Source organism: Macaca thibetana, chromosome 16, assembly GCF_024542745.1.
Source record: "Macaca thibetana thibetana isolate TM-01 chromosome 16, ASM2454274v1, whole genome shotgun sequence".
Taxonomy (NCBI): Eukaryota; Metazoa; Chordata; class Mammalia; order Primates; family Cercopithecidae; genus Macaca; species Macaca thibetana.
Window position 1 is genome coordinate 9610640 of NC_065593.1, and position 25540 is coordinate 9636179.

The window sequence follows — 25540 nt, forward strand, 5'->3', positions numbered from 1 at the left end:
TTGGGAGGCTGAGGCAGGTGGATCACCTGAAGTCAGGACTTCAAGACCAGTCTGGCCAATATGGTGACACCCCGTCTCTACTAAAAATACAAAAAATTAACTGCGCATGGTGGCACACGTCTGTCATCCCAGCTACTTGGGAGGCTGAGGCAGAAGAACGGCTTGAACCCGGGAGGCAGAGCTTGCAGTGAGCCGAGATCGTGCCACTGCACTACAGCCTGGGCAACAGAGTAAGACTCTGTCTTAAAAAAAAGAAAAGAAAAAAGAAAAAGAGTCTTTGCAGATGTAATTAAGTTAAAGATGTTGAGATGAGACTATCCTGAGTTATCTGGGTGGAACATTTCTAAGTGTCCTAATAAGAGACAGAGGGGAGAGACATACACAGAAGAGAAGGCCATGGGAAGAAGCCAGAGACTGGCATTATGGGGCCACAAGCCAAGGAACATCCAAGCTGGGAGATGCAAGAAAAGATTCTCCCCTAAAGCCTTTAGAGGAAGCACAGCCCTGCTGACCTTGATTTTGGATGTCCAACTTCCAGAAATGTGAGAAAATACATTTCTGTTGATTTAAAAGCCCCAAGTTTGTGGAAATTCGTTACTCTTGTTAGAGTATCCCTAGGACAGGAGAGACAACTCTCCTGGCCTGTGTCCACCAATTTTAGCAGAGGTTCTTGAAAGGGAATGTAATATTACGGTAGAGGCCAAACAAGATCTCTTTTTAAATTATTTTATTTTACTATTTATTTCCTTTTATTTTATCATTAATATTATTTTTTAACAGCTTTATTGGAGTATAATTGATATATAAAAAGCTGTACATATTTAAGGTATACTATTTGAAATTGGACATATGCATACACCAGTGAAACTATTATCGCAATCAAGGTAATAAACATCCATCACTTCCAAAAGTGTGCGTGTGTGTGTGTGTGTGTGTGTGTGTGTGTGTGTGTTAAGAACACTTAACATGAGATCTAGCCTCTTTAACACTTTTTTGTATTTTTTTTTTGTAGTAATTGGGCTTTGGTGTGTTGCCTAGGCTGGTCTCAATCTCCCAGGCTCAAGCTCTCTGCCCATCCCAGCCTCATAAATTGCTGGGATGATAGGTGTGAGCCACCAAGCCTGGCCCAACAATTTTTTTAAGTGCACACTACAGTATTGTTAACTATAGGCACTGTGTTATACAGCATATCTCTAGGACTTACTCATCCTGCAGAACTGGAATTTTGTACCCATTGACCAACATCTGCCCTGTCCCCCCAACCCTCACCTTTGGCAACTGACATTCTACTCCTGCTTCTTTAAGTTTGATTTTGCCAAACAATTTTTTAAAAACTCTTCCAGTCTCTGTTAATAAATTTGTTCAGTGGAGACAGAGGAAAGTTAAGGTATAGAGCTACAATTCTGCACCAGGAGTTAGTGAGAAACAGTGATATTTGGTCATCTCCATTGACGGGGAGGCTAGAACTGGCCTAAAAGTAGCCTAAGTTGGACACTTCTGTGCAGAGGATAATTGTGCAGCTCAAAAGCTCTTTCCCTTCTTATTACCACAACATTTCCAAATTCACAAAACTGCACGTCAGGCTTCTGGCTCCCATGTGGAGATTCCTTCTGAGTCAGCAGAACTACGTGTGAAGCGAGAGGCACATGCCTAAGTGGAGTAGCTTTGTGGTTCTTCCCTTCTTGGGCCGTACCTGCTCTAGAGACAGTTGCTGGAGTGGCTGTGCGCAGGTGGCTGATCTCAAAGAGGAGCTTCATGGTGGGGTTCAGAGGAATCCTCTCATTGCTGGCCAATGTCAGCACCTGGAAACAACAGGGAAGGGCATGCCAGTGAGGAAGGAGGTAAGTGCCTTGCCAGCCTGTGGGGATTTGGCTGATTGTTATTGGTTTGGTTGGGATTATGGATAATTATTTCCTTGATATGGTTTGACCATGTCCCCACCCAAATCTCATCTTGAATTGTAGCTCCCATAATTCCCATGTGTTGTGGGAGGGACCCAGTGGGAGATAATTGAATCATGGGAGTGGTTTCCCCTATACTGTTCTCATGGTTGTGAGTGAGTCTCACAAAATCTGATTTTTTTTTTTTTTTTTTTTGACGGAGTCTCACTCTGTCACCCAGGCTAGAGTGCAGTGGCATGATCTCGGCTCACTGCAAGCTCTGCCTCCTCGGTTCACGCCATTCTCCTGCCTCAGCCTCCTGAGTAGCTGAAACTACAGGTGCCCGCCACCATGCCAGGCTAATTTTTGTATTTTTAGTAGAGATGGGATTTCACTGTGTTAGCCAGGATGGTCTCGATCTCCTGACCTCGTGATCTGCCCACCTCGGCTCCCCAGAGTGCTCACAGGCATGAGTCACCCAGTCGATCTGGTGGTTTTATAAGGGGAAACCCCTTTCACTTGGCTCTCATTCTCTCTTGTCTGCTGCCATGTAAGACATGCCTTTCGCCTTCTGCCATGATTGTGAGGCCTCCTCATTTATGTGGAACTGTGAGTTCATTAAACCTCCTTTTCTTTATAAATTACCCAGTTTCCGGTATGTCTTTATCAGTAGTGTGAAAATGAACAAATACGTTCCTTCTTTGTGATAATTAGTATTTTCTAAATTTTCTACAAAAATCCTCTCTTTCTTCCTATACACTCTCCACCACCACCCCTGTGTGTATATGTGTGTATGTGTGTTGAATCACAAAAAAAAGTTATTTAAACAGTTTAAAGTGATGTCAATGATTTGAATGAACTAGACCATACTGGAACAATGGAACTCTTAAAAGAAAATAACTTACATTTCATATTAATACTGTTCCTTTTATAATAGTACTTCATGAATGATCCCTACAAAAAGAATTTCAAAACTCTGCTTAAAAAAATCAGAGATTACACAAACAAATGGAAAAATATCCCATGTTCATGGATAGGAAGAATCAAAATCATTAAAATGACCATACTGCCCAAAGCAATTTATAGATTCAATGCTATTCCTACTAAACTACCAATGACATTCTTCATAGAACTAGAAAATCTATTTTAAAATTCATATGGAACCAAAAAAGAGCCAGAATAACTAAGGCAATTATAAGCAAAACAAAAAACAAAAACAAAACAAAACAAAACAAAAAACTACAAGGCTGGAGGCATCATGTTACCTGACTTCAAACTACACTACAGGGTGACAGTAACCAAAACAGTGTGGTACTGGTACAAAAACAGACACATAGATCAATGGAATAGAATAGAAAGCCCAGAAACAAGGCTGCACACCTGTGACCATCTAATCTTCAACAAAGCTGACAAAAACAAGCAATGGGGGAAGAAATGCCTATTTAATACACGGTGCTGGGATAACTGGCTAGCCATATGCAGAAGACTGAAACTGGCCCCCTTCTTTACATGATATATAAAGATTAACTCAAGAGGATTAAAAACTTAAATGTAAATCCAAAACTATAAAAGCCCTGGAAGACAACCTAGGCAATACCATCTTGGCCATAAGAAGGAGCGAAGATTTAATGACAAAGATGCCAAAAGTCATTGCAACAAATGCAAAATTGACAAATGGGATCTAATTAAACTAAAGAGCTTCTGCACAGCAAAGGAAATGATCAACAGAGTGAACAGACAACCTAAAGAATGGGAAAAAATATTTGCAAACCATGCATCTGACAAACGTCTAATATCCAGCATCTATAAGGAACTTAAGCAAACTTATGACAAACAAACAAACAACACTATGACAAAGTGGACAAAGAACATGAACAGAAACTTCTCTAAAGAAGACATACATGTGGCCAAAAAGCATATGAAAAAAATCTCAACATCACTGATTATGAGAGAAATGCAAATCAAAACCACAATGAGATTCCATCTCACACCAGTCAGAATTGCTATTACTAAAATATCAAAAAAGAACAGATGCTGGTGAGGTTGTGGAGAAAAGGGAACACTTATACACTGTTGGTGGGAGTGTAAATTAGTTTAACCATTGTGGAAACCGGTTTGGTGACTCCTCAAGAGCTAAAAACAGAACTACTGTTCGACCCAGCTATTTCATTACTGGACATATATCCAGAGGAATATAAATCATTCTACTATAAAGACACATGCACGCAAATGTTTATTGCCACACTCTTCACAATGGCAAAGACATTGAACCAATCTAAATGCCCATCAATGACAGATTAGATAAAGAAAATGTGGTACATACACACTATGGAATATTATGCAGCCATAAAAAGAATGAGATCATGTTCTTTTTTGTGGGAATATGGATGGAGCAGGAGGCCATTACCTTAGCAAACTAATGCAGGAACAGAAGACCAAATGCTACATGTTCTTATTTATAAGTGGGAGCTAAATGATGAGAACTCGTGAACACAAAGAAGGGAACAAGACAGGACACTGGAGCCCCCTTGAGGGCACAAGGTAGGGGGAGGGAGAGGTGCAGAAAATGTAACTATTGGGTACTGAACTTAGTACCTGGGTGATGAAACAATGTGTACAACAAACCCCTGTGACATGAGTTTGCCTATGTAACAAACCTGCACATGTGTCCTCAAACCTAAAAGTTAAAAAAAAATCAAGTAGTCTCTCCAGGAGAGCATACTTTTATTCGAACAATCCTGTAAATGTTGAAGGCATTTTAAAACTTGTAATCTGGACATGCTCTCTGAACAAGTTTAGGAACAGCCACCAGCTTAACAGTCACCAGTTAGTTTTTTGAGATGGAGTTTCACTCTTGTTGCCCAGGCTGGAGTGCCATGGCGTGATCTTGGCTCACTGCAATCTCTGCCTACCGGGTTCAAGCAATTCTCCTGCCTCAGCCTCCTGAGTAGCTGGGATTACAGGCGTCTACCACAATGCCCTATTTTTTTGTATTTTTCGTAGAGATGGGGTTTCACCATGTTGGCCAGGTTGGTCTTGAACTCCTGACCTCAGGTGATCTGCCCACCTTGGCCTCCCAGGGTGCTGGGAGTTCCTTATTCTGAGCCAGCCATCATGTGGAATCTAGATTTGCAAATACGAATGCCACACTGGGTGACTGGTTTCACAGATGATTAGAAATGATCTAGGGATCTCCCCCAATTTCATACCTTGTTATCATCCATGACAGTATTCAGGGACTCAATCCACATTGGATCTATGTCGCCATCCAGTAAAATCCACTTGGGCCCATCATGGGTGATGTTGGCAAGCTCCCGCATGATGGAAGAGAACAATCCTAAAAGGAACCACTGATACCTTATTTTCCATTTCATCATTAATCCTCTTTCACTTAAACATAGCTTTCCCCTTTTAGCTACAACACACAGAAGGAGGTGTACGTGGAACATGCAAAGGCAGATCAGACCTGGTTTTATTTTTATTTTATTTTACTTTATTTTTTTTTAGATAGAGTCTTGCTCTGTTGCCAGGCTGGAGTGTAATGGTGTGATTTCAGCTCACTGCAACCTCTGCCTCCCGGGTTCAAGTGCTTCTCCTGCCTCAGCCTCCTGAGTAGCTGGGACTACAGGCACGTGCCACCACACCCAGCTAATTTTTTTGTATTTTTAGTAGTGACGCAGTTTCACCATGCTGGCCCGGATGCAGACCTGGTTTTATATCTTGCTTTGCAAAAACCTGGCAGTGCCCAAGGTGCGTTTTCCCTGTGCTTTAGTCTAACTTTTCATAACATCAACAAGAACAAGAACAATGCCTCATAGTAGTAGCTTTTCAAGCGACAAAGTGAGTCATTTCAGCAAGTAACTATGACATGATGAAACTACATTAAACTTTTTAAGGTAGCATTTTCATGCTTTGTAATTGCAGTCTTGGTGAATCTTGCCAAACCCAGGCTTTGGAAAGAGGCTCATCTGATTCTAATTGTCATTACCTGAAATTTATATATTAATTTGGGCAAAATTGATTTTTATGACATTAAATTTCCCCAGTTAATAGTATGGCATGTCTGTTCATTTATTCACATATGGTTTTATGTCCCTAGTACATTTTTACAGCTTTTAAAATACATGTCTTTGGTTAAATGTGTTCCTAAATATGTCATGATTTTTATTGCTACTGTGAAATGAATTTTCTCCTCCTGCACTTCTATTTTTAGTTGACTCTTACCAGTATTGAGAAAAGTTACCAAATTTTGTGTATTTACTTTATGTTCAATTGCCTTTAATGAACTTTCTTATTAATTCTAGTAATTTTTCAGTAATGTCTCATAAATTTTCTAGGTATAAAGTTGCATAATAAAACAATAATTTCTCTCCTTTCCTCTAATTTATTTTTTCTTTCCTACGATTTATTCCATCTATTCCATTTTCTTGTCCTATTGCATTTTCTAGAACCCCAATAAGCAATAATGTTGACAATAAGCATCCCTGACTTGTTCCTTATTTTTCATGGAAATTTACGGTATCATTATTCAGAATGACTTTATTTTCATTTCAGCTTTAGATACAGAGCATTTAGTATATTTTAGGGGCTTCCTTCTATTCCTACTTTACTTAGAATTTTCTATTAGGAATGAATTGCATTTTAAGTATCTATTTAGTGATCAAATAATTTTCCCCTTTAATTTGTCAATGTTTTATGTTAATACTGTTAAAAATAATTGCTCTATCCTTCCATTCATGGAATGGATTTTACTTGGTCAAAACGTATTATTTTTGAGATACTATTTGATTCTACTTACTGATATTTTATTTAGGATTTTTGTATCTATATTAATGAGTAACACTGGGGTTTTTTTGGCTCCACATAAAAATTGATATCAATATTATTCTTGTTCTGTAAAATAATTTGAGAGTTATCTCTTCATAATTTTGAAATTATCTATTTTTTGCTCTATTCTTTTTTAACTTTTCCTTTACACTAGTTTACTCAATTTTTCTACTTCTTAATGAAGACATTTTATTAATTTATATTTTGCTAGGGGTTCATCTATTTCTTTTAGTTTTTCAAGTATGTGTCATCAAATATTTTCTTCTACTTTGGTCTTTTCTGTTAATTCCAAATTATATGTATATTTACTCTTTTTTTCCATTAATCACTCTCACAACAGACTTATCTTATTGGTCTTTACAGCGAACCAATATTTACATTTATTAATCTTTTTTTTTTTTTTTGACAGAGTCTTGCTCTGTTGCCCAGGCTGGAGTGCAGTGGCGCCATCTTGGCTCACTGCAAGCTCTGCCTCCCAGGTTCATGCCATTCTCCTGCCTCAGCCTCCCAAGTAGCTGGGACAACAGGTGCCCGCCACCTTGCCCAGCTAATTTTTTGTATTTTTAGTGGAGATGGGGTTTCACCATGTTAGCCAGGATCATCTCTATTTCCTGACCTCGTGATCGGCCAGATGGTTTTACTGTCTCTTTCCAGCCTCTATGGCCCTTAAAATTGCACATCTTTCATGGAACTTATTTTCTGTCTTATCATTTGGATAATTTGCCTAGGTTTTACTTCTTTTTATTTTTTTGAGACGGTCTCTCTCTCTGTTGTCCAGGCTGGAGTGCAGTGGCGTGATCTCGGCTCACTGCAAGCTCCGCCTCCCGGGTTCAAACCATTCTCCTGCCTCAGCCTCCCGAGTAGCTGGGACTACAGGCGCCCGCCACCACGCCCGGCTAATTTTTTGTATTTTTTAGTAGAGACGGGGTTGCACCATGTTAGCCAGAATGGTCTCCATCTCCTGACCTCGTGATCCGCCCACCTCGGACTCCCAAAGTGCTGGGATTACAGGCGTGAGCTACCACGCCCGGCTGGGTTTATCTATTTCTTCTATTTCTTTTATTTATCTTTATATAATCTTTTTGTGTTCCTCCTGGTGACTAATTTCAGCTTTTATCTTTATCAGTTCCTTTTCCTTCATTTTCTTTGTGTTTAGCTTGAATAATTTCTTATGACAAATATTAACTTCCTTTACTTTCAGCCCACCTTTTATAATAAAGTGAGTTTAAAAGGTTTTCCCTTTTAGAGGTTTTAGATGGAGCCCATAGGTTTTCTTGTATGGAGTATTTTTTTATTGCATCCTAGAGAGGTTGCAATTAAATTTTCTTTTTGATACAGGAATCAAGAGAGCATTTCTTGATTTGCAAGTAGTAAAATCATTTTTGGTGACTTTCCCGCTATTTGTTTCTAATTCTATTCCATTGTTATCAGAGAATGTGACCTGTAAATTGATATTGTTGAATTCATTATAGCTTTCTCCGTAGCCAATTACATTTTTAATTTTTGGAAATGTTACACGAACCCCACCAGGAAAGGAATACTTTCTATTTATGGGATAAACATTCTATAACTTTGTATTATATTGAGTTTAGTGATATAATTGCCAATTCCTTTATGCACTTATTTTTCTGTTTACTGGAATTAATTTTGAAAATAAAAAACAAATACATAAAAAAATTAAAATAACCTGTTAATTTGTATTCTTTTGAAGTTATCCTAAATTCTTTTTTTTTTTTTTTTTTTTGTACACGTGGGGTCTCACTATGTTGCCTAGGCTGGTCTCAAATTCCTGGCCTCAAGTGATCTTCCAATCTTGGCCTCTCAAAGCACTAGGATTATAGGAATGAGCTACTGTGCCTGGCCCCTAAACATATTTTAAAGGCTATATTCCATTTACTTGTTTAGTGAATACAGACTTGTGATTATTATATCTTCCTTGTCAATTTCCCCAAATTTAATGTATAATCTAATAAAATTTTAACTAGAATTCAGAGTTAAAATTTTTGAATTATATTATTGAGCCTATATTTAATATGAAAAAAGAAGTGCTTGAGACAAGACAATAAAATTACAAAAGATTACTGAGGAGGGACTTACCTCATTGGGTATTAAAATATGTTATAAAACGACTGTAACTAAAATAAAATGACATTAGTATAGGATTAGATAAAGCGGTGAGTCAAACAGAATAGAAAGCCCAGAATCAGATCTCAATATACATACGCAATTTAATAAATGACAAACTGGTATTTAAATTCAGAGGGAAAGGATAGTTTACTTAATAAATGGTGTGGTTACAATCAATTATCCATCTGGAAGGAAATAAAGTTGATTCTGTACCCTATCTCATACTAAGCCCCAAAATAAATTCCAGACGGATAAAAAATGTTAATGTAAAAAGAATCTTTTTTGATCAAATTTATGATACTATATCAACAGCTGAAGAATGATAAACTAATAGAAATCCCAGATGCTAAAAAGACTAGACAGGCATAATTTCCTTTGTTAAAAAGAGCATGGGAAAATAAAGTGTCTATAGACAAAGAATAGGTGGGGAAACATTAGCAATGCATGTGACAAATAAAGGGTTAATATCTTTGATATATTAAAAAACTCTTAAAAACTGGTAAGAAAAACAGGAAATAAAATCACAAAAGAGCAAGTTACTAAGATCAATAAGAAGATGCTAAGCCTTGTTAAAAGCAAAATAAAAATTAGACTCTGGTTGTTAAATCCCTGTGTTCTAGATCTCAGATGAAAGCTCCTAAATTAGAGAAATCCAGAGAGTTTGACCCAGATGTGGTCAGACATTGAAACGTCAGGAAGGAGCTGAGATTTCCTCATTCCAGAAGCCACATCTGTTTTAGAAAGAGGTCCTCCTTATCAGCTCATGGACCTCTTTTTTTTTCCCTCAACTTTCTTTTCTGTTCTCTTCCAGTGCCAGACGACCCTTTACAATGTCTATTGGTGATGTTTAGTTCTTTGAAGGTAAGGCTGAGATCAGCACCCAGCAAACACAGGGTTGAGGGCCTCTGAATCACTGTAGAAGGGAATATGGCTCTAGGGGCCTTCCTGGGATTGAATGGATAAACATCAGGGTCCTGGCATGGGCACAAGGTTCTGTAGCATGCAGCTTCCCCATCACTGCTGGGGCGACACCAAATAGGGGAATAGTGCCCTTTGTAGGACGCCAGACAGCACCACTTCTTTGGGAAGGAGCCGTGGGCTTCCCTACCCAACACATACTTGAAGTCTACTGCCAGGCAGTGTTAATCCTACACCACGGCTCGTGCTCCAGAGTCAGTGAACTACAGCTGAATGCCTGCATTGCTATTTATTTATTTATTTATTTATTTATTTATTTATTTATTTATGACAGAGTCTTGCTTTGTCACCCAGGCTGGAGTGCAGTGGCACGATCTTGGCTCACTGCAACCTCCACCTCCCGGGTTCAAGCGATTCTCCTGCCTCAGTCACCTGAGCAGCTGGGACTACAGGTGTGCACCACCACGCCCAGTTAATTTATTTTTATTTTTATTGTATTTTTAGTAGAGACGGGGTTTCACCATATTGGCCAGGCTGGTCTCGAACTCCTGACCTCGTGATCCACCGTCTCCACCTCCCAAAGTGTTGGGATTACAGGTGTGAGTCACTGCGCCTGGCCTGCTTTCTCCTCTTTAAATGCACTCTCTAAAAGGCAGCTGGAAGAGGTCCCCAAGGAGGGAGAATATCTGAAAAACTGAAGCTCCCCTCCAAGCCAAAATTGGTTTCCTCCTTCTCCTTTTCTACTGGCTTTTTCATCTCCTTCTGTGGTCCCAAGCAGATGAGTCCAATGTTTGCTTCTGCAATTCACCCAACTGCATCCAAGCCCGCCACAGGGGCTCTGAGGCTAGCAGAGACTTTCTCCTGGGAGAATCCCACACTTACCATCCTTGAGAATCCCACACTTACCATCCTTCCATTCTCGCGTGGCTGGATTGATGACGCCAAAGAGCTCATCATTTGTGACTGCTTTGGGATTGAGGTCAGTCCAGACGGGGCGCCGTTTCATGATCTGATAGGTCTTGTGCAAGGACCTCAGCACCTGTGACTTGCCGGTACCAGCGCCACCAACCACGAATACAGAGTGCCGCACAGCCAGGAGCTCCTCCAGCTGGACCACCTGGGGAGGCAGGAAATTCAGCCAGAGGGACCAGCCTGCGACTCACCTGCATCCCAGCTGCTGTCCTGTGACCCTAGCTGGTGTGCAAAGTGAGACCTGAAGTCAACAGAGGAAGAGTTATCTACCCCAAGACGTGTGAGGAGGTCTGAAATATAGGTGCAACACGATTCATTTGTTCCTGTATTCATCATTCAGGTATATAATTATTAGTCACCAATGAAGTGCTACAGAGTGTGCCAGGTGAGGGAAATTCAGATGCGATTCTCCTGCCCTCCGTGATCTTATTAGAGTGTGATGGAGAAGAAAGTCATGTGGACAAATTATTCTAAGGTAAGAGGATAAGTACTATCTCAGAGGTATTTATAAGGTGCTGTGGAAACAAGAGAGGAGGGAACCATTGATTTTGTACACATAAAGGGAATGAGAAAGGCTTCATAAAGGAGGGAACATTTGAACAAGGGCTCCAGGGATGAGTAGGAGTTTGCCCAGAAGATGAACAGGAAGGAAATTCCAGGCAGAGGTAACAGCACGAAGAAAGGCTTGCGGTGTGACAGAGTATGATGTGACTGGTTGGCCAGATGGTTTGGGGAGGCTGGAGTCAGAAGTCCTGTGGGGACCATGGTGGCACTGAAGGTCTCATCACTCTTGGGCTGGTTTGCTTCCAGGCACAGCTTTCCACACTGTTGCAGCACATTTACTGGAATAAAAATTGGACCAGCCACTGCCTTCACTCTGTCCCCTTCATTGGCCTCCATGGTTCTGGCGATGAAATACAAATCCTTAGATTGGTTTACAAGGTCCTTTTGCAGCCTGGCCCAAATCAGACTCCAGTCTTATCTCTTATCCTGCAACACACACAGTCCAGCAAGAGAACTACTTGGAGCTCTTAAATGGTGCTCTTTCCTGTATCCGTTCCTTCTGCTCAGAGTGACTTCCAGCTGGACGCGGCAGCTCACCCCTGTAATCCCAGCACTTTGGGAGGCTGAGGCAGGTGGATTACCTGAGTTCAGGAGTTCGAGACCAGCCTGGCCAACATGGTTAAAAAAACCCAAAAATACTAAAAATACAAAAAATTAGCTGGGCATGATGGCGGGCGACTGTAATCCCAGCTATTCGGGAGGCTGAGGTAGGAGAATCGCTTGAACCTGGGAGGTAGAGGTTGCAGTGAGCTGAGATCGTGCCATTGCACTCCAGCCTAGGCGACAACAGCGAGACTCCATCTCAAAAACAAACAAAGAAACAAACAAACAGAAACAAACAAACAAAAAACAAAAATGACTTCTCCTGCCATCTTCTGTCTAAACCTTTGCACGTTCCTCAGGAAGCCTTCAGTCTGACCCATGCCTAGTACAGATGTCCCATACTAGCCTACATCCTAGTATCCAACATACTGCAGTAGTTACTTTTTTTGTCCCCATATTCTATTATCCACTCCTTGAAGGTAGGCAGGACTGAGCTTTTTTCTCTCTCTTTACAAAGTCTGGCAGAGAAACTGGCACGTGCCAAATGATGAACGAATACTTGTCGAAAATGTGAAGGATGACCGGAAAGGCTGGATGGGCCTGATTGTGAAAGGTCTTATATATCATGAGAAAAAAATTTGAACTTTACTGTAGTTCAGATTTCTTCAGATTTTGCACTATAAGATCCTTAGCAGAGGAAAGGTGAACTGAACAGAAAATGCACCAAAATGTTGACAGGGCAGTGAGAGAATAAGCTTTTTCCTGTATGTTTTATTTTTTCTATAGTTTGAAAAAATAAGTAAGGACCTTCTCTCTCTCTCTCCCTGTGTGTGTGTGTGTGTGTGTATGTGTGTTTGTGTGTTTGTGTGTGTGTGTGTGTGTGTGTGTATATATATTTTTTATATATATTTTTTTTTTTTTGAGATGGAGTCTCACTCTGTCTCCCAGGCTGGAGTGCAATGGCGCAATCTCAGCTCACTGCAACCTCCACCTCCTGGGTTCAAGCGATTCTCCTGCCTCAGCCTCCCAAGTAAGCTGGGATTACAGGCGCCTGCTACTGCGCCCAGCTAATTTTTGTACTTTTTAATAGAGATGGGATTTTTCCACGTTGGCCAGGCTGGATTCAAACTCCTGATCTCAGGTGATCCACCCACCTTGGCCCCCTAATGTGCTGGGATTACAGGCGTGCGCCACTGCGCCTGGCCAGGACTCCTATATTTTCGAAATTTAAATAATACAGGTGTTAGAATTCTAGAATTCTACGACCAGGGAATTTAGGAGGAGAGCAGCAGTGCTAAGCTCAGTGTGAAGGTAGCAGATTAAATGGCTGTTTGGGGGCAAGAAGATCAGTGTCAGTTGTGGCAGGATCATCTCCTGAGATATTACTTTGCGTCTTGTTGTCCACAGCATCAGTGTCTTTTTTATTCTGTCCCAGGGCGTTGCTGTTCCTATGATTCAGGGCCCAAAAGCACCCAGAAGAGAGTCTCTTCCTTCAATGACTTTATGCAGGATCATCTCAGATAGGAATGAGGAGAGAGTTGGGAAGAACCTCCAAGGAGGCTTAAGCTCAGATATGAGTGAAAGAGAGTCAGCCATGTGAAGGCCAGCAGGAAAAGCCATTCCGGGTACAGCAACAGTGAGTGCAAAAGCCTTAAGTTCAGCATCAAGCTTAGAGGGCTGAAAGACCAGGGGCATAAATGGGAGAGCGGCACAAGGTGAGACAAAAGAGGCAAGCAGGGGCCAGAGAGAGATGCAGAAATTGGTAGCTGGAATTTCATCCTAAGTATAATAGGAAGCATTTGGAGGTTTTAAGCATGAAATTGACCTGAGGTCATTGCAGAAAGAAAAGAAAGAAGAAAGAGAAAGAAAAGAAAAGAGAGAGAGAAAGAAAAAGAAGAAAGGAATGAAAGAGAGAGAGAGAAAGAGAAAGAAAGAAAGAAAGAGAAAGAAAGAAAAGAAAAGAAAAAAAAAAAGAGAGAGAGGGAGGGAGGGAGGGAGGAAGGAAGGGAGGGAGGGAGGAAGGAAGGAAGGGGAAGGCGAAGGGGAGGAATGAGGAGGAAGAGGGAGAGGAGAGGGAGGGGGAGATGGTACTCTGGCTCCTGAATGGAGATTGTATTATATTCCTAGACTTTTGTTTGTTCCTTTGCATAAACAAGGGATTTACCAGAGATGCTGGGAAGATTTAAAATTGCTTTCTAGATCCATCACCTCTTCTTTTTTCACGCCAACAACTTTAGTAAGACATACTTCATGTACCATAAAATTCACCCTTTAAAGTGTACAACTGAATGAAATTTAGTATCTTCACATAATTGTAGAACCATCACTACTATCGAATCTTAGAACATAGAAAACCCAACAGAAAACCCCACACCCATTAACAGTCAATTTCCACTCCCCGCCCCCACCTCTGTCCTATGCAACCTCTGGTCTACTTTCTGCCTCTAAGACTTGTCTGTTCTGTATGTTTTATATAAATAAAATCATACAATATGTGGTATTTTGTGACTGGTTCTTTTTTGACTTAGAAAGATGTTTTCAGTCATGTTGTAGAATGTATAAACACTTTTTTCCTCTCCTTTCCCTAGCTTTATTAAGGTACAATTGAAAAATAACAATTGTATATATTTATGGTATATAATACATTTTGATATATGTATAATTGTGACATGATTAGATCAAAGTAATTAACATATATCTCACCTCGCATACATATCACTTTCTTGTGCTAAGAACATTTAAGGTCTACTCTCATTTAAATTTTCAAGTATGCAATAATCTTTTTGATTATAGTCATCAAGCTGTACAATGGATCTCCAGAACTTATTCATCTTGTCTAATTGGAACTTTATACCACCCTTACAGACACACCCAAACTGATGTTTGACCAAACATCTGGGCACTCTGTGGCCCAGACGAATTTACATATAAAATGAACCGTCACAGTCCCCATAACTTAGAAGTTCAATAAAACACACAAGAACTTGCAGCTTATTACTCCATTCTTGCTTTGAATAAGTTCACTTTTCTTAAGGTTCTCTTTTCTGGGAGACTACTGACTTCCTGCTCTAACTTGAATTGATTGCTTTCTAGGCCTGCTAACAGCTGTCATTTCAGGATTTTTTTTTTTCTTGATTCTTGATTTTTTTGAATCTCACAGTATTTTTCTTGTTTTTCATTCTTGTTTTGCTGTAGTATGTCCTCAAGTAACTTACTCAAAAAGGGTGCATAAGAAGTAACATTTATGATTCTGAGAATATCATGGATGATAATTTGGTTATATAGAATTCTAGTCTTGAAATCATTTCCCTCAAAAAATTTGAAGGAATGGTTTTCTTGTTCTCTAGTATCCAATTTAGCTGACAAGAGATTCTGAGTTCCTCTTGAATTCCTTTCCTGGATCACTTGTTGATATGGTTTGACTTTATGTCCCCACCCAAATCTCACCTCAAATCCCCATGTGTCGAGGGAGGGACCTGGTGGGAAGTGATTGGATCACGGGGACAGTTTCCCCCATGCTGTTCTTGTGCTAGTGAGTGAGTTCTCATGAGATCCGATGGTTTTATAACAGGATGGTGCGGAAAGGAGGTGTAGCATGTAGAACAGAGCATGGAGTCTGAACTTAGACTTCATTTCAAGCACCCGCTCCTCCACTTGATTTGTAGCAGATTGTTATTGAACTAGAGCTGTGATAAATGCTACAAAGGAAAAATGCACTGTGCAAGGAAGACAAAGGGTGTCCACAGCTCTTTATTTCCCCTGCACTCTTTCTGTCTCCTTCCTGCTGCCTTGTGAGGAAGGACTTGCTTCTCCTTCACCTTCTGCCATGATTGTAAGTTTCCTGAGGCCTCCGCAGCCATGCAGAACTGTGAGTCAATTAAACCTCTTTCCTAACTACCCTGTCTCAGGTATTAATACACTAGTACTACCTCCTCACTCAACTAGGAGACTTATTGTTTTCTCTTGATTCTTGACCTCTGAAATTGCATTATGGTGTGTCCCTGCACAGACTCATTTAAAGTCATTCTGTTCAGTACTGTCTTTCCAATGTAGATACATGTCTTTCCAGCTCTAGTTAGCTTCCTGTTCTTTTTCTAGAATTCTTTCTAGTAACATGTTGGATAACCTAAATTGATCCTCTGTACATCATCTCACCTCTCACACTTTGTCTCTGTGTGTGTGTGCATGTGTGAATATTTTAACCATACACACACACATAATACATAATACTGTTTATAGCTTTATCCTGGGATGATGCCTTTCGCTTTATTTTCCCATCCTCTCACTGAATTTCGAATGCCATCAATCATACAATTTTATATTTAAAACAGGTCTTTATAATTCTCCAATAGTGCTTTTTATTTTGTACAATGGCATCTAATTCTTGTTTGTTAGATATCATTTTTAAAATTTCCTTCAAAGATGCTAATTAGAACTTTAAAAATGTTCTCTTTGTTATTTTCACTGGCTGTTTTTGTTGTGTGCGTGTGTCTGTCTGTCTGTGTCTGTCCATTTGTCTTTATCTCACGTGTTGTTGGGTTTCTTCAATATCTGGTAAGCCTCAAGGTTAAATAAGGAGCTGTGCTGTGTTTTCTAGGAGGCTGGGAGGTGTATTCTCCTCTGCTGGTCCCAGGTGCTCTCTTTTGCTGGTCTCCACCCAGGATAGTAGGATTGAGTGGAGGCTCTGTAGATGTGGCCAGATCTTGGCCTCTGTCCTTTCATTTGTGGGTGAGTGAGCAGATAGTTGGCATTCAGGCTGAGGTACACCAAACAGAATGGAAGGGCTATAAAGTAAGGATCCTCCAACTTTCCCTTGTATTCCCTACCATTCATTCCACATTGTGGGTCCCCAGTGAAGAGCGGTTGAAATGAATTATCACTAACTAGGGATTTTTACATCTAAAACATATTTGTACATCTAAAACAACACTTTGGATTACGGATGAAGGATAACCCATTGTCCAGGACAATAAGTAAGAGATAGAGAAATCCTGGGAGGAAAAACCATGTGTACCTTGAGCACAAAGTTGTCCTCAGCTTGGAGCTTCAGATCCACTATTGCCTTCCTAACCAAAGCCTCGAAGTTGGGGTCTCTCCTCCGGGGGACATCCAGGGCGGGAAAGAGGTCCCCGATCAGGCCCATGAAGATGGGCATGTCATCAGTCACAATCTTGGGGATGTTGAAGTCCCGCAAGGAGCGCATCAGGACCTGGTCCTCAGGCCGGTCAGGGTCTCCTCGCTTCAGGGATCCCGCCACCACCAGCACGGACTTGATGGCCCGCAGGCCCCAGTCGTAATGATCCTGTGGGCAGCGTTAGACCAAAGTGGCAGAGAGACAGAACACCATGTGCTAGGGTGAGTGTCTGCAGAATCGTAAATATCCTATCACCGTTAGGTCACCTCTGAAGCTTGGGCAGAGACATGGGAAGGAATGACTTAGAAAATTATGATTCCAGAATTCTAGTTCCTGGTCGAACGCTAGCTACTTTTCCAGTTGTGACAACAGCAGGGCAGACATAGAACATACAAATGATGTAGGGGTCAGAGAGATCAAACAGATCCATTTTCAAACCTATCTGGCTACTCCTTGCACACTCAGCAGGTAGAATTGGAAGGGCTGTCAAGGAGGGAGCCATGTTAACTCTTAGAGATGATAGATGCTGAGCTTACATGCGCTGCCTTGGAGACCTTCACATTTTGTGGGAAAAGAGGTTTCAAGAATAGCTCCTTAAAGTGGGTTCTGTCAAAGATGAACCCCCTGGTCACGGTGCTGCCAGTAGGGTCTGTGGGAGAGCAGACCACACTGCTGATAGCAGGCTTTAGGCGGCAGCATGGAGTGGGAAGGAGCTGTAGTGGGCAGAACAGAGCATGGAGTCTGAACTCAGACTTCTGTTCAAGTCCCAGCTCCTCTACTTGACTTGTAGCAGATTGCTATTTAATTAGAGCCATGAGAAATGCTACCAAGGAGGCTGGGTGCGGTGACTCATACCTGTAATCCCAGCACTTTGGGAGGCCAAGGCGGGTGGATCACAAGGTCAGGAGTTTGAGACCAGCCTGGCCAATATGGTGAAACCTCGTCTCTACTAAAAATACAAAAATTAGCTGGGCGTGGTGGTGGGTGCCTGTAATCCCAGATACTCAGGAGGCTGAGGCAGGAGAATTGCTTGAACATGGGAGATGGAGGTTGCAGCGAGCTGAGATCACCACTATACTCTACCCTGGGCAACAGAGAGAGACTCTGTCTCAAAAAAAAAAATTAAAAAATTAAAATGCTACCAAAGAAAAATGCAGTGTGCAATGATGACTAAGAACACAGTGGCTGTACCCAGGATATGGATCAGACTACCCTAAGGAAATGGCATTAAAGAAGACCTTAAAGGAGTGGAATTCAGTCAGGCACAGATGAAAAAGAAGTGCAGTCAAGGCAAGTGAGAACAGGATGTCCACAAGCTCAGGTGAGAAGACAATCAGTTTCAAGGAACTCAAAAAAGATCAATGGAGATGGAGCATCACACGACAGGGAGAGAGCTGTGAGCCGCTGCCGTGGAGGTAGGAGGAGACAGAACACCCTGAAGTCTTTAGCAGAGAGTGATAAGGACATTGGTCTCTATCTTAGGACAAGTGAGGAGCATTTTTAAATCATCACTCTAGCAAGTGGCTAAAGAACAGATCTGAGGAATTAGAATAGAGGTGGAAAAACTAGTAGAAAGGCAGTTGCAATAGTTTAAACAAAAGATATGGGTGCTTGGAACTCAAGTGGTAGCAATGAATAGGGAAAGGAAATGAGACTTATTTGAGAAATATCCAGAACATAGAATCTTAAGGGTTCATTTAAAATTATATACAGGGCCAAGGAAGAGAAAATGGCCCAGGGTGACTCCCAGGGTCCTAGAGTTAGCAAATGAGTGAATGAGGGGTCAGCATACTGAGGCTGGGAACACAGGAGAAGGAAGCTTGGGCTTAGAGCTGATGGAGATCAGCTTTAGAGTGCTGAGCTGGAGGAGCTTTTTAAACACTCGGGGGAGCTGTGGTACAGACCATTGAATGTACAGGTTTAGAGCTCAAAAGAGAGGTTTGGGATAAAGCCTTAAAAGAGGGAGTCACTGGCCTGGAAGTCAACGTTGGGAAAGAACCGAGAGAGGGGGTACAATGAGAAAAGAAGTATGAGGAAAACAGGATTTTCTGCATCTTGGACAGACTCCACAGGGCTGAGACAGCCTGTGTTATGGCAGTAAAGGTGATCAAAACAAGATATTCCCAAAGCTCACTGGGGACAGCCCAGGGAAGCTTGGTCATCTATCCTTGACAAAAAGAAATTCTCTGTTCAAGGCAGAAACCTTGCAGGTAATGTTTTGCTAAGGTGCAATTTTTCTGTGAATTTCCCCCTGCCTTAGGCGGAAGCTACAGGTAAGGCCAAGCAACTATGAGAAGCTCAAAGCTGGTTAACAACTAACCTGCTTCCCTAACCCTCCTTATCTATGTCCCTTCAGGTACAGACCATTTCCTCCAGGGGTTTTTTATTGACCACTGTAATGTCTCTCATGGGACACTGGTGTCTGTGACGTGTTGCTAAGTATTCTATTAAAAAATGGAGTTTTGAGATTAATTTTGAAAAATGCAGAGCTAAAAAAATGAACATAAATCTTTATTGTGGAAGTGTTCAGAGCTTTCGATATGCTTATGGGCACAGTGACTCTCTATGAGAAAGCTCGAGCATGTTTTCCTAATACATTTGTTCCAGAATGTTTCCAGAGCTGGGGCTGTTGCACGGTGCTTGGTTGTGCAGCCTCCTTAGAGATCCTACCTGTTTGGAGAGAAGCTCTTTGCACAACTGGTAAAGAGTGATGAACTTTCTGGCTAATGACCGGGCTTCAATGAATCCTTCTGCCACCAGCATGATCTCACAGATCAACTCAAAGTCTGGAACCACCATTGCACAAGGCCTAAGTATAGGAAGACAGAAGGCCCAGTCAGTTTCCCAAGTAACTGTTGAAGAGGAGACCTGCAAGAAAATAGGCATTGGCCGAGATCACACACGGAGGCAACTGCAAGTGCAAAAACTCATGGAAATACCTGAGCCATTATTTCATCTAAGACTTTCAATGTATTCTATGTGTTGCTGCAGTTAGCATGAAGACTTTCAACTTAGAGATGAGTTAGCTAAGGATAAAGGAAATGAAGTCGCCTTCCTAAGGGGCTGGATAATGTTAGCAGGCAGGGGCAGACTTGGAACTACCACTCAAGTCTTGTGACTTGAGGTCAGTGTGTCTTACACAAGGCATGGATTAGTAAAACAAATTGTCTAGAACAGATTCGAGGCTTAGAATAAGGAATTGAATTTCTCTGGGTATCTACAAGAAACTGAGAGTTCCCCTATTCTTCATCCTCAAAATATGTGTCTTCTCTAATCCTAAACATGCAGAGCTTATCCTGTACTTATTTGAATACAAACGTAAATTTCTCATGATGAGGCCTAAAGCATGTATTAAGTGGGTCCAAAAGTAATTGTGGTTTTTGCCATTACTTTCAAGAAACTGAGAGTTCCCCTATTCTTCCTTCTCAAAATGTGTGTCTCCTGTAAGCCTAGACACCCAGGGCGTATCCTGTACTTGTTTGAATACAAATGTAAATTTCTAATGATAAGGTCTGAAGTGTGTATTAAGTTGGTGCAAAAGTAATTGCGGTTTTTGCTATTACTTTCAATGGCAAAAACTGCAATTACATTTGCACCAGCTCAATATTTATTAACGCTATCTTGACACAGAATGGCATATACAATAATATAGAAAGGGTTTTCTAGAACGCTTTGTTGCGATTTTCTTTTTCCTCTGGCACTAAAAACATTTGATTTTAAAATTACTTACATTTTATTAATTTGTTAGGTATGTAATAGGAACCTAAGGTTGTTACATTTCTTTAATTGCATTTTCCCTATACTGATATGAAATTTTCATAAACATTTCATTTGAGCACATTTTTTTCTTGAAATATTTTACATTGTATTCAAATTCAAAGGAGCAACCAAATGCTTAAATTCTCAAAATTATTTTGCAACTTGCACATAAGAGTAAATATACATTGGTACAACAGAATACTATGCAGCCATGAAAAATAGTGGTGTGGAAGGAAAATTACATAATGACACAAACATTAGTTAATGAAAGTAGGATACGAAACTATATAGAGTCTGATCCCAATTTTGAAAAAGAAATGTGCTACGGATGCAGTATTGGAAAAAAAATGCCAAACGGTTACACTGATTGTTCCTGGATGACAGGACTGGGGCGGGGGGAGGAGCAGGGACTCTGGTTTCAAACTCTAGCATTCTGCCGCTTACTAGTTGGTTCACTAGCTAACCCTAGTAACTAGGGTTACTATCCTGAGCAATTTGCTGAATGCATCTGTTTTTTCACTATACACTGGAGAAACTAGTACTATCCACCTCATAGGGCCTTTGAGAGAATTAAATGTAAAAGTAGATGTTTGTACTTACTATTTTTGAAAAATACATTTGTTTATTTCCAAATTTCCTTCTATGGGTATGTGTTATGGACTGAATGTTGTGTGCCCCCAAAATGCAATGTGATGGTATTTGGAGATGGGGCCTTTGGGAGGTCATTAGGTCATGAGGGTGGAGCGCTCATGAATGGGATTAATACCCTTATAAGAAGAGGCCAGAGAGCTAGCTCATCCTTTTCCTCCATGTGAGGATACAGCAAGAAGGTGGCCGCTTGCAACCTGGAGGAGAGCCCTCACCAGAGCCTGACCATGCTGGCACCCTGCTCTTGAACTTTCAGGCTCTAGAACTGTGAGAAATAAATGTCTGCTGTTTAGGCCACCCAGTCTGCAGTATGTTTATTATGGCACCCTGAACTGGCAAAGACAATTCCATTCAGCAAAAACGATTCAGCAAGAAAAAAAGGTAAGAAAGAATTCTTATCTGGGTGATAACCTACTTCTATAATCATTTGTAACACAACGCTTATTTAATAAATACTTTGTAGAAAAAAATTGCCAACAATGCAGTATTCTGTAGCACCCGTTTAGATAGCTTGCTGGCATTCCAAGAGCTCTTGGTTAACACAGGGACCTGGCTGAAGAAGGAGAAGCTGCCATCACTCCAGCGACACATGAATTTGCCACGACTGAGAGAGTGAAGTACGCAGGGAGCTGCCCAGTGACCTCCTACGCCTCTGGAAATCCAATAAAGTGTTGACAACCTCTCTGGACAGACAGCACTATGTTTCTCAGTCCAAAAATGAGACAAAATAGTTCTGTCGGCCAGGCGCGGTGGCTCAAGCCTGTAATCCCAGCACTTTGGGAGGCCGAGGCGGGTGGATGACGAGGTCAGGAGATTGAGACCATCCTGGCTAATGCGGTGAAACTCCGTCTCTACTAAAAAATACAAAAAACTAGCCGGGCGAGGTGGCAGGCACCTGTAGTCCCAGCTACTTGGGAGGTTGAGGCAGGAGAATGGCGTAAACCTCGGAGGCAGAGCTTGCAGTGAGCTGAGATCTGGCCACTGAACTCCAGCCTGGGCGACAGAGCGAGACTCCGTCTCAAAAAAAAAAAAAAAAAAAAGGGCCGGGCGCGGTGGCTCAAGCCTGTAATCCCAGCACTTTGGGAGGCCGAGGCGGGTGGATCACGAGGTCAGGAGATCGAGACTATCCTGGCTAACATGGTGAAACCCCGTCTCTACTAAAAATACAAAAAACTAGCCGGGCGTGGTGGCGGGCGCCTGTAGTCTCAGCTACTTGAGAGGCTGAGGCGGGAGAATGGCGTGAACCCGGGAGGCGGAGCTTGCAGTGAGCCGAGATCAGGCCACTGCACTCCAGCCTGGGAGACACAGCGAGACTCCGTCTAAAAAAAAAAAAAAAAAAGTTTTGTCAGAGCTCCCCACAGTCTATCTCCCTTAGGTAAAGGTTCAGTAACCAGAAAATCAGAAGGCACAAAGCGTTCTTCAGTTTTCTCTTTGTTGGGCCAACTTTTCCTTTCTGGAAAAAGAATGCAGCCTCCAGCTCCTGTGAAGAAATGTATTTGTGTTTTCTTATCAAAGTAAAGAAGGTTTTAAAATATGGCAATGTCCACCGGTAGCAAGGGTGAAGTAAAAGAGGTGCTCTCATGCATCTCTACGAGGAGTGCAATTTGGTACTACTCTTTTTAGAAAGCAATTTGGCAATGTGTATCAAGAGCCTTAAAAATGTTTCTACCCATTAACACAGTAATTCCACTTCTGGGAAGCTAGCCAAAGAAAATAATCATGCATACAGAAAAAAAGATTAATGTACAAAGATGTACATTACAGCATTATGCATAAATTTACTTTAAATGTTAGAATGTCTTAATATTTAACCATGCGGGAGTAGTTAATTACATTGTAAACCATGCACTTGATAAAAAAAAACCTGCAGCCATGAAATGAGATTTATCAAGAATATCTAATAGAAGGAAATAGTTATGATATAAGAGACTATGAAACAAAAAAACAAAACAACACAAAACTATGTAGACTGCAAATGTAGGCTACTGACGTGTGGATTTAAAATGTGTATACAAAGGAGAACAGAACACAATTAAGCAGAAAGCAATTTTACTGCATTAAAGACATTAAAGATGGTTGTTAAAAATCTACTTTTCCAAATGTTCCAAATTTTCTTTAAAATATACATCACACATTTGAAGTGGAAAAATGAAAGAAACTTCTCTTTTGGGGCTTTTGCATGGGGCAGAGCTGACACTCACCTGAAGAGAGCCTTGAGGTTCTCTGGCAGCTCCGTGCGGCCGGCATAGCCCGGGTTCATGGTGATGAAGATTCCGACAGAAGGATTCAGGCTGATCTCCTCCCCAAGGAAGTTGAACCACTGCTTCTTATCTCTAATCGCATCTTGAATGCTTTTTACCTGGTGAACCAATCAATCAGCGAGAAATTCCTCAACTGCATTTCAGTGGAAGGGTCATAACTAAAGCTGGGAGCCTGTAGTCACACACAGCACAGAGAATTGTTCTGTGGCCCCTTTCACTGAAAGACAGGCATGATGACCACACCCCAGACCCTTTACTGACAGGCCCTGGGTGCATGTCTAAAAGAAATCTGGCCACTGCTAGGCACAGTGGCTCATGCCTATAATCCCGGCGCTTTGGGAGGCCAAGGCGGGCAGATCACTGGAGGTCAAGAGTTCAAGACCAGCCTGGCCAACACGGTGAAACCCTGTCTCTACTAAAAATACAAAAATTAGCCAGGTGTGGTGGTGCACATCTGTAATCCCAGTTACTTGGGAGACTGAGGCAGGAGAATCATTTGAACCAGGGAGGTGGAGGTTACAGTGAACCGAGATCATGCTACTGCACTCCAGCCTGGTTGACAGAGCGAGGCTACATCTCAAAACAAAACAACAAATCTGGCTGCCCACATCCATATTTATCACACTGTGGTTAAGAGCATGGGAGGGAACAGCAAACAGGTGTTCAACTCCCTGAATGTGGGTTCTCTCTGTAGCAATGGCTGAAGTGCATTAGGGCTGACCACTGGCCGGACACAGTTCTGACCACTACTTATGTATTAACTCATTTGAGCTTCACCATACTCGGAGGAGGGCGCTTCAATTACATCATCACCATCTCAGATAAAACAGAAGCATGGTGAGATGGAAACATCTGCCCAGAGTCACACAGCTACTAATTGGGGCATCAGGATTTGAATCCAGGCAGATGGATCCTGGAGCCTGTGCTTTCAGGTATTGTGTGATGATGAGGATGCCATAGCTACCTGCTGAGCTTGTTCTAAGTAAATGAAGTAAAGTCTGTGAAGTGCATAGCCTACAGAAAATGCTTAGAAATACCAGCTAACATGAGGAATATCCATGTGACCATTCTCATCGCAACTGTGGTCCCTGTCTTGGTTTAACTCCTCATAGCCACCCCCCAGACTACACCTTCAGAACAGGTCACCCTTTACAGATGGAGCAAGGCTAGGCTGGGCCAGACCCAGAGGGCTGTTAGTGCTTTTCTCTTTAGAGAATCAGACTTTTTCTTAAACTTAGTCTGGAGTCAGAGGAGGATTTACCCTGAAGCTTGACCCACTCAGATCTTGTTCTAGATTACTCTCTAGCAGCCGGAGGAGAGGCAGAAGTGAAGTTCAACCATTTATTGTCACAGCCGGTGCTTGGAAAAGGGTTAAGCAAAAATGATCGGCAACAGAGCAAAGATGAAAGGGACACAGTTTCAGGCTAGCCCCCAGCCTTGTCCAGCTCGGCCCCAGAAGGTCTTTGGGAATTTCCAGCCTCTCACGTTCTCGGAAGCAAAACCCAAAAGCTGGGGCGGGTGTGAGGTTTTGAATGAGCCTCAGCAGGTTGGCTAAGTCCAGGATGCTAGAAGAGCAAAGGGTAGCCTAGTTCTGTAGAGATAGGGCTCTAGGGTTGTGTGTGTGAAACAGTGGGAGGGGTTGGGGGGGGCAGCTGGACCATCTACCACTGGGCACGGCTGTCTCCAGAGTACACAGTTTGCCTGGATGCATGACAGTTCTACAATTAGGATTCAGCTCTCTTCCCAGAGTGAAGCGCTAATGACTGTATGCGTTTGAGCTCACAGCAATTAGTTTGAAACTGAGACTTCTTTTCTACGTGCAGAATATCAATGCCATCCTGGCAGAAGCAGGCTTCAGCAGCCAGGACGCTGGCCAAACAGATCAAGCTCTGCTGGTTTGCGTGGAG

The 25540-nt window shown here is 41.8% G+C and overlaps 1 protein-coding gene across 2 annotated transcripts in view; it reads right to left on the bottom strand.

Moving 5' to 3' along the window:
* The window catches only part of DNAH9 (dynein axonemal heavy chain 9), a 378056-nt gene that overhangs the window by 212757 nt on the left and 139759 nt on the right, over positions 1–25540 (bottom strand). For both annotated transcript variants that reach the window (XM_050764993.1, XM_050764994.1), the window contains 6 exons: positions 23574–23731; positions 19636–19774; positions 16846–17133; positions 10659–10869; positions 5090–5217; positions 1694–1802 (listed from right to left, as the gene is read on the bottom strand). In XM_050764993.1, coding sequence (XP_050620950.1) covers positions 1694–1802; positions 5090–5217; positions 10659–10869; positions 16846–17133; positions 19636–19774; positions 23574–23731 — 1033 coding nt within the window. The remainder of the gene's footprint in view (positions 1–1693; positions 1803–5089; positions 5218–10658; positions 10870–16845; positions 17134–19635; positions 19775–23573; positions 23732–25540) is intronic.